General features: G+C 34.2%; 1 protein-coding gene across 1 annotated transcript; it reads right to left on the reverse strand.

The window, feature by feature from the left end:
• Positions 1–783: 783 nt before the first annotated feature.
• Positions 784–10,347, reverse strand: LOC145063289 (uncharacterized). Its single transcript, XM_079010882.1, has 6 exons — positions 8,002–10,347; positions 7,605–7,826; positions 5,801–6,006; positions 1,719–2,149; positions 1,586–1,667; positions 784–1,035 (listed from the first exon to the last, which is right to left on the reverse strand). Exons 1-6 carry the CDS (start codon positions 10,316–10,318, stop codon positions 784–786), a joined length of 3,510 nt encoding a protein of 1,169 aa, XP_078867008.1. The 5' UTR covers positions 10,319–10,347.
• Positions 10,348–14,458: the final 4,111 nt, after the last annotated feature.

Below are 14,458 nucleotides of genomic sequence, written 5' to 3' on the forward strand. Positions count from 1 at the left end.
TAAATTTCTTTCATTTGAAGTTTGATTATTAATTTGAGAAAATGATTTGGACCTTTGAAAATTAGATTTCGAAGACTCAAGTTGTGATTTGATTTGAGATAGGACCTTTTTAGTTAGAGTGGGATTTTTCTTGTTTTCTATATTCTTTGAAAAAGACGCCTAAACAGATTTAGACTTTTTCTGTTTAAATGATTTATTTAGCAAAACATTTGATTTCTTTAGAGACTCAATTATTTGCCAAAAAATTTTCTTTCATGCTTGTATCTTTGAAATTCCACTTTCTTTTGAAATATTTTCAATTTGTTCCTTAAACTCTTGAGAATTAATCTTGACATGTTTTGAAACATTTTCAACTTGTTTTGGAATCTCATTTGAAATTTCAGATTTTGCAACCCATTTTCGTTATGGTCTTTGTCTTTGAAAGACGTATGAATTTTTTGTGAGATTATTTTCAACAGTGCTTTGATTTGAGAAAAATCCATCTTTTGACGCTTTCTTGTTATCCACTTTAACCATTTTGTTGAATTCATGTTTAATTTTATCACAATTTCCTAAAGTGACAAAAACTTGATCTGGAAAGATAACATCATTTGTGCACTTGAAGTTTGGATATACAACTGTATTTGTTTCAAGGTAATGCGAACCTTTTTCTTTCATTATCTTATCGAATTTCTCTGTTTCATCAAAGACCTGATCAACTACAATTCTTGGAATTTCCTTTGGAACATCATCATGTTTTGTCATTTCTTTCGAAACATCATCATCATCATTATCACTATCTGTTTAACTATCTTCGATAGTCACATGGTCAAGATCATGAACTTTCGAAGTTGAAGCTTGAGTAGTGTCATCTTTAACCTTAGAATCACCACATTTTTCTTTGCCTTTAGCTATCAATGTGATATTAATGAAAGATAACTGAGAACAATCGACAACATCCTCCTCCTCAATTTCACTAATATCATCAGAATCATCTTTGATATCAACATAATTGATTGGATAGTCGGTTTTCGAATTCTCAGTTCTTTTCAAAATCTTGATTTGTTCATTTTGGTTGAGGTTTCATTTACAATATCAACTAACTCATTAGCATCCAAATATTCATCAATTTTCATTATATCATAGGCATATCTATTATCTGGAACCCTATCAAATTGAACATTGGTGTTTTCATAGTCATAGGAAGTTATATCAATTTGCTCTCTTTCAAAAACCAGAAAAGGTAAGAGCTTCCTATGCTGTTCTTTGCTAATGTTAGATTAGAGATGTAAAGCAGTCAACTTAGCATACAATCTTTTAGCGGAATTACAATAAATGTTTCGTTGAGCTAGTAACATTCGAACATCATTACTAAAGTTGTCCGTATCACACATTAAGTTAGTTATTTGCATATCTAAGTATTCTACTTTCATTTTCTTCGAATCCAACATCTTTTTTGTTTCTAGTAATTGAGTACTAGACTTTTTAGCATCATTGCTAGCAGAAATAACCAGATTATTAACATAAGTAATAGAATCATCAAATTCAGTTAACACAGAATTATAAGCCCTTGAAGGAATATAAAGGATTGAAGCAAGGAACGTACCTTTGAAGTCATTGGAGCTTTGTCCCCTAATGTCGAAACAAAACAGCTACCAATAACTTTCTCTCCAGCTTCATCCACATATCTTGCAAAAATGGATGCATGTGTTGAATTTCACATTTCTTCATCATCTGACCCTGAAGACCATATTTGATATGTTCCCTCATCTTCATCTTCCCCTCTAGCAACCAAAGACATTCCTTTTGTCTTAGCTCTCACTTCCTCCAATCTTTCGGAATAATATGCTTCATCCTTGACCCTATTCTTTTTTTCATCTTTCTTACACAACATACAGTCACTTGCCATGTGATCAGCTCCATGGCAATAGTGACAATCAAAACCTGAATCGCCTTTGAGCTTTTTCTCAGCTTTCGACTCTTCAACCTTCATTTCTTTCTTCTCAAACTTCTTCTCATCACTCACTTTCCCCGAAAAATTTCCTTTAACTTCCCCAGTTCTCACTTTTGCATTAAACGACTTTTTATAAAACTTCTTTACTTTATTGTTTGAGTAAAAAGCTATAGCTTCGTCATCTGAGTTGACGATCAATCCTTCTTCAGAACTTTCCTTCTCAATAGCTTCTTTCTCAGTAACTTTTGAAACTAGTGTAAGTGGACCTCCCAAGTTATCTTCGACTCTTCAGCAATTTCATTGACTTTAGCTTCGTGTGCTTTCATCACATTATAAAGTTCATTCAAAATGAAGAAATCAAAACTCTACTGTGTCTTAATCATAAGACTCATATTCCACTATTCCTTCCTAAGACCCATAATGAATGTGAGATTGAACTCCATTGTTGATCGAATGACTCCATAACGATTACATTCATAGATAAGCTCATTCAGATGATCATAATATGATTCAATAGACTCTCCTTCCTTTTGCTTGAATTCTCCTAATTTGTGACAACCGTCAAATTCTGGTCAATTCAAAGTCAAATAAAGTCAACAAGTTAAACCGGTCAACTCAACTAACCCTTGTGTACTAGGGCTTACGTTATGTAATTACTAAATAACTCGCTATTCTAATGAGAGATCATAAATCGAAAACTACGTACATCTAGATCTCCTTAACCTAAAATTGTGGTAAGTGACGAGCCAAACCGATAAAAGAATGTTGCATACTCATCGGGAGTGTGTAAGATCCTTAAACAAGGCTTAACAGGGTTTACGAACCTTGTGTTGTGAAGCCAGACACTCATAAATGTCACACACAAAACCTCTCTCAATCGTTTTCACTTTATCTCTCTTTATCGAGAATCTCTCCCAAATCTCTCCAAGATTGTGAAATCTCTCCCAAATCTCTCTTTGTATGAGAAATCTCTCCAAGAATGTGGAATCTCTCCCAAATCTCTCTCCATATGTGAAATCTCTCCCAAATCTCTCTTTGTATTAGAAATCTCTCCAAGATTGTAAAATCTCTCCAAAATCTCTCCCAAAACCTCTTTTGAAATCTTTATAAGCAATTGGTACATCCCGATACTTGGTTTGATGAGAAATCACTCAAAGAAGGGAAGATTCATTGGAAATAAGCCTCTTAGGGCCGAAGCCTCTATATAGGGGCCATACTCTTCTAGAACCGAGGTCAAAGGGGGAGGACCGGATTCCCCATGAGTAGCCATCCGAAGCCGCAGCAAGCCGACCGCAGTCAGCGAGCCGCAGCAAGCCGACCGCAGCCAACGAGCCGTAGCGCAAAATCCGGAACCAAGCCCCCCCCGCAGCGAGCTTCTCTTCGGACCGCAGTCCCTTCCCTTCGGATTCACTTCAACGACCAAGCAGTCCCTCCGGTTCTAAAGCTGCTGAGCCGAGACCTCGCCCACGACTTCGGATTTTGGCATATTTCACCCGGTTTTCGATCATTTCTCCGTTTTAAGTCCATTTTTAATCATTTTAATGTGGGGTTTTCTCCAGAAATCATATTTTAACATTTAAGACCCTAAATAATCATAATTTGGGCATATTTTCATGAAAATATATATTTAAGAATAAAATCTTTTAAGAGAGATCTTGAGGTGGAGTGTAAATCTTGCCATAATATTTGGCACAAACCACCACCCCATACCCATTCCTTGACCAACTGTTGTATTCCCCACCACTCCTAGTCACCTCATGGTACTACCCCACTCATTTTCCAGCAACTCACGTCCAAAGGAGTTGGGAAATCCCCTCTCTCACTCTTCATTCTCACTCACTTCACTCATTTCTACCAAAGATCAAACCCACTTTTCTCTCAAATTCTCTCCCTCAAATTCGAGATTCAAGGGCTGATCATCAAGTTTTCTCTCATTTGTGGTAAGATTTATCACCTTTCTCATGATTAATACATTTCCTTGTACTCAAATCATTGATTCTTACACAAATTTCCATCATAAATTGTGCTAGATTCTTGAATCTTTAAGCAATCTTCAAGTGTTCTTGAGTTGAACACTTCTCATCTCCAACACTCATCTTTTGACACCACTCAAGGTGAGTTCATACCCCCTATATTTTCATGTTTTCTCAAGTTTTTAGGGGGGGGGGGGGGGATACAAGTTAAAACACCAAGAACATAACTAAACTTTTCTAACAGCCTTCATCAGAAAAGTTCAACTCCATTCACGGACAGTTTTGGACAACTTAAACATTTTAGTATTCAAAACTGTTTTAGGTGAAAGTAGTTCCACTTCTTAGCTTTAAAATGACTATTTGCACATCGCCACACAATTTTTCTACAATTTATGATGATTTTTACAAAACAGCCTGTCTTTTCAAACACAAATCTGGAGCAGTCTGTGAATATGAGAATTTTAATACAAGTTAAAGGCTTCCAAAAATCATGATAAAAATTATGAGAAAACTAGACACAATTTAGGAACTATCAGAATTTACGGATCTAGTTTTCGACTTTGTATGATTTTTCTATGATTTTTCTAAAACAGTGCAGAAAGGTTAAATTTAGTTAACAACTTATAACTTTCAAAACACTTTGTAACATGTTGAGCAAAGTGTTAAATCTTTGATGACTTCATATATTACATGTATTTCTTGTAATGATATATTTATATAATAGGAAATTACTTAATAAATTTATAAGAATCCTCCATCATAACCATTAGTACAAAACAAAGCAAGATAAACATAACTATATTGTACTATACATTTGACTTACATAGAAAGGGTTCTTATACACCACAAATAAACATACTAAACTATAATAAGTATAGTTAGGTTGCATATACATTTCAAACATTTTGATAAACTATAATAGGTATAGTTTATGATCATTTACATTACAAAAAGGTTTTCACGCGAATGGGGTACATTCCAAGGTACCGGGTTTTCATATAAAGGGGGTACATTCCAAGGTACTGGGTTTTCATATAAAGGGGGTACATTCCAAAGTACCGGGTTTTCATACGAATGGGGTACATTCCAAAGTACCGGGTTTTCATATAAATGGGGTACATTCCAAAGTACCGGGTTTTCATATGAGTGGGGTACATTCCAAAGTACCGGGTTCTCACAAAATAGTTATTATGATATTAAAACTATATTTCATCTACAATTGTTAGACTTCAACTATAATCGCTGAGCGTATATGCTTGAGTCGTATAAGAATTTAGTCTCGATTGGCTTAGAATTGGTGGGCCCGCCTCGTCTCCTGTTCCTCGTTGGGTTGTGGACCTAGGGCAGACCCACTATATTCAACGTTTTATCTAACTTAAATCTTATATAACTTATATACGCTGGACGATTATAGGGGAAATCTACGGGTCATTCTAGGGTTCATTAACACATCATATAGGAATATTCTGTTCACACTTAACTAAGAAAATATTGGATTTTCTGGAAATCAAACTCTATCGATTTTACAAGGAAAACGGTTTCTACTTCAAACAAAACTCTTATGAACTCACCAACTTAATTGTTGACACTTTTTCAAAACTACTTGTATTATCAGGAAATCAGTGAAACAGGAAAACTTCAGCACTTTGAGGATGAGATGTTAAACCGTCAACAATTTATTTTTGTCATCATAATGTAATTGATTTTGAAACATGTAAACATATACTTTGGTGTAAGTTTTTCAATTATATTTATGATGGTTGTATTTACTTTGAGCACTATTATACACGTTGTTGTGATACTATACATGAAGTCCTCCACCCCCGGACGTTTCCGCCATCCTTGGTTTGGGGGTGTGACATAATTCAAATAGACATTGTTTTATAGAACTCACCTTCATTTTCTTGCTTCCTTGATACTTTTCTTTCAAAGTATTCCAGATCTCTTTTGCAGTTTTACAACTACGGACATAATTGTAAACACTTGGAAGAAGAGCACCTCTGAGTTCTCTCATGCACTTTTTCTCATTCTTCAGCAATCTTTCAGCTTGATCATTGACATTTTGATTGTTAGCAGAAGTTCCAATATTCTGAACAACAGCTGGTGGACGAACATCAACGAGAATACAATTTCAGAGTTTTTCATCAATGTCGTTTAAGTAATCTTCCATCCGATCAGCCCACTGATCATAATACTTAGGAATCAGCATCAAAATTTTGGTTGAAGAACCAAGCAGATGAGAATAGGACGTCATTGTGTTCATGTTGAAATTTGCCATTGATGTACGGACATAATTTCAGAAAAGCTTCTGGAATTTGAAAATTGACGGATGAATTGATCAGAAAACACAAATTGAATACTTGATTAAACAAACTAGTTGAGGAATCGAATGACAACTGAAGATCTATGAAGATTTTCAGAATCAAAAGTGTGGAAACTTTTGAATCCAAAAACGAGACTCAAAATACTTTTGAAACAAATGAAAATCAGATCATTGTAGAATGATTCCTGCTCTGATACCAAATGTAGTTGTTATGTAATCGAGAATGAAAAACGAGATCAGATTTATAAAGAAATGATGAACACAAGATCTAAATAAAGTCCGTTTGGCTCAATTATGCTTCCTAAGAAAACAGAGTGTTTTTAACAATTACAGTGAAGTTCTTATCTAACTCTAGCACTGAAAACCTATTTATAGGAACTAGAAATCATACAAAAAATATAAGGGACTCGACATTACAGTTTCAAAACTAAAGTGCCCTTATAAAATATATAACAAACTATCGAAACTATCACTTGACCTTTGACACCTTGCAACTAATTTCGACATCAACACTCATCCACATGAACTCGTATTCTAGGCATTTCAAAGTGAAGTGAAATGCAATACCAATAAATGAAATCATGTATGTTTTAGTTGAACTCTTTAGTTAGTTATCTTGTGTAAATATTTTAGGTTGTCAAATTTGGAATTCAATAGCTGAAAAGCATTTGAATTTTTTTCGTCATATTTAAAATTTTTCATATTTGTAAAAACACATCTCATCTATAATACCATGTGTTTGATAAAATTATCCACTGACATCTCTCACCATTAGTTTGAATTGCCCATCATATAATCTTAAATGAAATACATTTTGTGTATTTGAATGAATTAGATAGGGCATGAGGTATATAACATGATTTCGACCCAAGTTATATCTCATATATCATATTAACTAGATATGTAGCCACACGTTGTGCGAGAATAAAATTATGTGGTAATATTGACTGATGTATTGTTTTTTGAAAATATGAAATCATTATAATAATTGTTCATTTTAAAACATGTAAATAGAAAATAAATAAAAATCGAAACAAATATAGAAAGTATACCAACAAAATTTTACATAATTTCTTGTTTGGGGGATGTGTGCATGGTGTTTTCCTTGTTTTCTAGTAGTGAGTTTTAGAAGTATAGCAATCTTCATTGACTTATTTGTTTACTACTACAAACATATGTGAAGTTTCTTAACAAAAAGCCATTCAAATGAATACATGTTGACAAGATGCATATGGGGAACTTAAGAAAAGTAAAGAACACTGAAAGTAGACTATATTAATCAGGCAAGAGATGTCAGTTCAAAGCAGATGATCCTTCATTAACATATTTGAAACTTGTTTCATTGTTGGTCTTTCATGTGGATTGGAGTTCAAACATTTTCTTGAGAGACTCAAAACCAACTTAACTTGTTTCTCAACTTGGGATGAGGGAGGAGGTATCCGACTATCTCCCACATTTTCTGGCACCAGATCATCAGACAATGTAGGAAAAGATGTTATCAGTTCTCCAGGATGCTTTCCCATTATCACTTCTAGTGCAACAACTCCAAAGCTATACACATCACATTTCTCATTTGCCACCATCGTATAAGCAAGCTCTACACCCAAAGAAACGTACAATAAAAACAAAAAAAAGCTATATCAACCCCACAATAAAAAATATGAGCCTCATATCAATACTTATATATATATATATATATATATATATATATATATATATATATATCATGAAACTTAAGAAGATGTAGAATTACAATCACAAGATTATGTTACCTGGTGCGATATAACCATAGGTGCCTGCAATTGTGGTCCAATTGGATGATGAATCGAGCTTTAAAAGCTTGGACGTGCCAAAATCAGAAATATGTGCCTCATAATCAGAATCAAGAAGAATGTTGGCTATGGATATGTCTCTATGAATTATAGAAGGTGAGCAATCGTGATGCATATAAGCCAAACCGTTAGCTACACCCTTTACAATATTTACCCTTTTTAACCAATCCAATTCTTTTGCTAAGACATCGCTTCTTAAGGTTGATCCAAGGCTTCCATTTTCAAGGTATTCATAAATCAAAAATGAGTGGCGGATGTGGGAGCAATATCCATAGAGTTTCACTATGTTTCGATGCCTTATGTTCGTTAATGCTTGTACCTCATTAAGGAATCCATTATGATCAACATTCTCAGATGATGAGTGAAGTTTCTTGACAGCTACCACATTGTTCGGTTGTAGCTCAGCTTTGTACACAGTCCCATATCCTCCGGTCCCAATGCAGTATGCTTCATCGAAATCATTTGTTGCCATCAAGATATCAACATACACTACTTTTCCATCAAAACTTGTAGTAGAGAAATAATCACCAATTTCTTCGTCCAATGGTTTTTGTGGAGACTTTTTCTTTTGTTGTTGATAAGAAATAAGGCAATACGTGAATACACCAAGTAAAACAACCCCGATAACTGGGAGCGTAATTACAAGGACGAGCTTATGATGAAAGGGAGAATTTTTCTTCTTCATAATTTGACTTGGACAAAGTTTCACTCCTGTAACATTCCCACACAAATCTGGATTGCTTTCTATCGATGCATTAAAAAAGTTAGCACAATGAGGGACCGGCCCTGAGAGGTTATTGAAAGAAAGGTTGATATCAATCCCACTAGGCAAACTTGTAAAAGCACCCGGAATAGAACCAGATAGTCTATTGTGAGAAAGATCCAATTTTTGCAAACTTTGCAAACTTTGAACTTCAGATGGTATCTTTTTTGTGAGAAAATTATGAGATAAATCAAGTTCCGTAAGATGAACTAGTTTACCAATTTCAGATGGAATTTTCTCACTGAGCTTGTTATTACTAAGATTCACATAGTGGATTTGTGCCCATTGACTGATACTTCTTGGAATTGACCCATTCAATCTATTTTTGGATAGATCGAGTTCTTCAAGGAGTTCACAAAATCCAAGCTCTAGAGGTATAACACCTGAAAGTTTGTTGTCAGCCAAATACAAATACAGCATACTTTTCATCTTCCCAAACTCTCTTGGGATCTCACCAACCAAACGATTTGAAGACAAATCAAGTCTTCGTAGTTGACTTGAATTTCCAAAATACAGAGGAATAGAACCACTAATTTGATTGTTGTTCACCTTAAAATCAGTGAGAGACTTCAACTTCCCAAGTTCCCTAGGAATGGGACCAACAAGCTCATTGTGATGCAGATAAAGTTGAATTAAAGATGTCAAATAACCAAATGATGTAGGAATAAAACCATTAAGCTGATTTCTGCTCACAGAAAGATGAGTGAGAGACTTCAACTTCCCAAGTTTACTAGGAATGGGACCAGATAATTTATTAAGACGGAGGTTCAGCCACTGTAAGTTGCTGAGGTTTGCTAGCGATGAAGGAATAGAACCATTAAGTTTGTTTTCGCTCACCTCAAGATCAGTGAGTGACTTCAAATTGCCAAGTTCAATAGGAATGGGACCAGATAAATTATTAGTACGGAGGTTCAGAATCTGTAGGTTACTCAGGTTTGCTAGAGATAAAGGAATAGAACCAACAAGTTGATTGTAGCTCAAGGAAAGTTCACTGAGATACTTCAAATCACCCAATGAAGAAGGAATCGAGCCAGATATATTGTTTGAGTATAGGTGCATGATGGTTAGTTGTAGCAGGTTTCCTATTTCAGGTGGGATTACTCCCGAAAAATTATTCAATGAAATGTCAAGATATATAAGCTTGGACAAAAATTGAATTTCTGGTGGGATGGGGCCAAAGAAGTTGTTTACACTGAGATTAAAATGTGTAAGATTGTGTAGCAAAGGGAATGAAAATTGATGAAGCGTACCCTTTAATCCAGATGATGTGAGGTTCAACTTCTGAATGTTCCCATCAACATCGCAAACTACTCCAGACCAAGAAGTGCATGGAACTGATGCACTGGAATTCAAAGGGAGGGGCATCCATGAAGAGAGCAACGATTTTTTTGGGATTTCAAGGCTTTCTTTCCATTTAATAAGAGCATTGGCTTCCTCCAAAGAAGCAGAAGTGAAATACGATATGGGGGAGAATGTGATGATTAGTAGAGCCATAGAGGAAAATAAAAAGTATGAACAAGACATTATTTGCTTTGCCATGTTGCTTTTAATATAAAAGGAATGGTTTGCATATCCTATTTATACTTGAGCTATACCTTTTTCTATTGTTTTTTGTCGCGTGCTAAAAAGGAAATTGGAAAATGTCATAATTTTCCACAAGGCCGTCTTTTAATGTGTCAAAGTTTCCCAGGAAGGTGTGTATTACACTTTGAATTGTATCTATGCACATGACATTAATCTTTTTTTAGAACAATAAAATTCATTGTTATTGTTGCATTTAACAATGTAATAATATAACTTAACTTGATTATTTAGACTAATTTATTTTTGTTTTGTGATAAATGCCAATAAAAGTTTCAACCCAACTGTGTTTTACTTATTAATCAGTTCTGTAACTGATGTTTATTGTATAGATGATTATCATGTGAAAACCGTGTGAATGGGTCAATTGAGATAAGGACATAAAGGGTCCTCTAAAAGAATCTAAAAAACAAATGGACCTGTTGTCTTCATTGAAGGTGTGAATGAGGGAAAACCGTAAAAGAATATAAATATGAAGACAATTAAATAAAAATGGATTGTTCTTATTTTTCCCTGCATCTATTTTATCGTGTTATTTCCTTTTATCTGCTGAAGTGTTTAAAACATCTCATACTTGCAGAGACTTAAAAATGAATATAATTAAATAAAAAGTGAAATACAACAATGTTATTGTTTGTTTGACATATTTCCCCAGCTGATTGCTTTACACAAATCTTTAGAATTCATATGCACAACACATTTCGTGATGAGTTCTCTTAGGGTCCTTATCTTCAGATATAATTAGTGAAAGAATTCACGACAGATTTTTTGTTGGAATAAAAAGTGCAATATAACTTAGATTAAATTGTTAGACGTTTATTTATGTTTTCCAAGTAATTGTAATAAAAGTTTCATTCTAAAATTACCTATCAAATTGATCTAATTGTGTATAGTCGCTTTTTGAAATGAATTTGCTTTTTGAAATCAATTTAACTTCATGATTTGAAGACAGGTTGGAAGAATGACAAAACCAAATGACCTAAAGAGGCATATATAAGTAAAACTGTATTTTTTACTTCCTATGGTGCACTAATCTTCTTGTGTCCACTCTAGAGGTGCACAAAGTAAACTAGCCTAATAAAACCAAAATCGAGTTTTAAATAATTGGTTAAACTAAAAACTGAACCGTGTTTCATATAGGTTTTTATATATAACTGAAACTGTATTTTTTTTCCCTAAAATAACTGAACCGAACCTGTTTTTTAACCAAAAAATCGACTTTTTTGACCAAATTCACTTCCAGAAAACCAAGCAGAGTATAATAGAAACCAGTCTAGAGAAAACAATTTTTTTTTTTAATCTGAAACCAGTAATTGTGCACTCTATATGTTAACCATCAATTAAGAGGACTTCCTACAGTCTTTCAAAAAAATCAGAAATAAATGAATGAACCATGTGCATGCATTTGAACAAGGAAAATCACATTATTTAGAAAGTCGTTATTTTGTGGTATAAATTAAAAAATTACCAATAGAGGCGAATGAAAAACAACGTGTCATATTTTAAACCTTTTATTACACAAGTCCATCTATGTCGCAAATAAAAAATAAAATAAAATAAAAATAAAAATAAAAATAAAAAACCTCATGAATACTCTTTTCACGAAATGGGGGTTTTTGGTGCATATTTTGTGAAAATGAGTTCACTTTTAAAAAATTGCGATTTTTAAAGATTGTTCTAAACGCAAAGCTTCTACGAAGAGAAACATAAATAACTTCTAGTGACATCTACTCTTAGGACCTGTTTATCTCGTTTGAATTCACCTCTCGTCAATTGAGCCATTAACAAAAGTGATCACTGGTCCCATAAATCGTCATGGACACCTATAACTCAAACAATAATGATAAACTAAGCGATGTTACCTTAAGTGATTTCGATAATCGAGACCCATATATTCGTTAATTCCCTCTAAACCTAGTTATTTAGTCTCACTTTTACAATACAACAACCTTCACCTTACCCAAGGCAGCAACATTATCACAAAGGATAGATATAAGTGCTATCGACTTTGACCACAAAGGAATCTCATAGACTAAATTCATTAGCTACTTTGCTTCTTTACCGACAATAGCTAACACAAAAAAACTCGGATTCCATTGTCGAGTTGTAATACAAGTTTGCTTCCTAGAAGCCCAAGAATGACACCTACCCCAAGCAACATTACCCAACCAGTAGTTGAGGAATTGTCCTCCATGTTAGTCATCTAACTTGCACCTAAATGACCCTCTAAAACCAAAGGATTTCCCAAGTACCTTAAGACATAATCCATGGTTTGTTTGAGATACTTAAAGACTCTATTAATTGCTTACAAATGTTAAGCACTAGGATTACTAGTATACATGGTCAACATTCCTATTGTAAAAAACAATATTAGGTCTAGTATTTGTCATGGCATACATCAAGTTACCAATAGCATTAGAATACTCTAATTGTGAAATAGGAATGCTAGTGTTTGGCATAATTTCACATTGGAATCCATATGAGTGCTCACAAGAGAACAATAACTAAAATTTAACCGTTTGAGATTTTTCTCAACATAATGACTTTGAGTCATTATTATGCCTTTGTTCACTCGCTTAATTCTTATTCCAAAAATCATCAGCCTCTCCCAAGTCTTTCATGGAAAATTTAGATGACAACAGTTGCTCGGTTTCTTCCATTTGATCTTGGTCAGTACCAAAAATCAACATGTACCCTACATATAAGCACATGATCATTCCTGGTGGCACCAGTAACATCATTAGATCTACTATAAAGACATTTTTCACATTGGTTTAAATTAAAACCAGAGAACAAAATATCATCATCATAATTTTGATGCCATTTTTTGGATGCTTGTTTCAACCCATACAAAGATTTCACAAGTTTACATACCATATGCTCCTTGTCGGGCATAATGAAACCTTCAGGTTGTTTCTTGTAAAATTATTCATCACGCTCACCATTAAAAAGGATGTTTTAACTTCCACTTGATGCATAATCAGATTGTGAATATTTGTTAAGGCAATTAACAATCTAATAGTAGAAATACATGAAACCGGAGCATAAATATAAAAATAGTGAACATCGGGGTTTTTCTTAAAACCTTGAATGACCAATCGGGCTTTGTACTTTTTAGTAGTCCCATTAACTGTAACATCCGGTTCCCAAGTAATGTTTTTCCCAAGTCAATTATTTTGATTTTTGAGTGTGAAAGTTTTGGATGGGCCATAACATGGCGGCTAAGGCCCCGCGACGCGGAAATTGTTTGATTAAGAATGCGGAGTCGCATAGAGCCACGACGTAGCAACATATTTGCCATGACTTGGTAGTAGCATATTGCCATGAGGTGTTGGGTTTTGAGCAATCTAACACTTCCTAAGTGTGCATGCAACCCTAATAAACCTTGGATCTATGTTTGTCTAAATACATGCAAAATAATAATTTTCCAAGGTTCATAACCTATCTAACATGGCATAGGGAACATTTCAACATAAAAGAGTTAGAAGAGATTACATACCTTTTTGATGAGTTTGATTCTTGAGGAGTTTGAGGGCCAAGCACCAATAGTGTGAATGCCTCAAATGGAATCACAAATCACCACAAACTCTTGGAAAACTTTGAGAGAGTATACACACTTGCAATTTTCGGCCACACACAAGCACACACACACTAGTGGCTATTTCATGCAACATAAGCATGCTTATATAGTGTACATGGTTAGGGTGAAACCCTAATAACCCATGACCTTTCCTTTTCCAAGGATCCATGGGTTAAAAGCTCCATGGATCATCCATGGACTTCCATCCAAGCCTAGCCCATTAACAAATGAGTGTTAGCCCACACCATATAAAACCAATAGCCCATAATCTAATTAGTCTTCCTTTTAATCTCTAAATTAATTCATAATTAATTTAGGACTAAGACTAATTAAACTTCATATTAATATATTATAACTTATAATATATTAATAAACATATGTGTATAACTCTCATAAAATTATCCATAAATTGTTCGGGTGAAATGCAACCCAAATGGACCATGCCGGGTCGGGTCAAATATATACCAAATAAG

The sequence above is a fragment of the Lactuca serriola genome, chromosome 1, assembly GCF_051521515.1.
Source record: "Lactuca serriola cultivar US96UC23 chromosome 1, Lser_US96UC23_V15, whole genome shotgun sequence".
Lineage (NCBI taxonomy): Eukaryota > Viridiplantae > Streptophyta > Magnoliopsida > Asterales > Asteraceae > Lactuca > Lactuca serriola.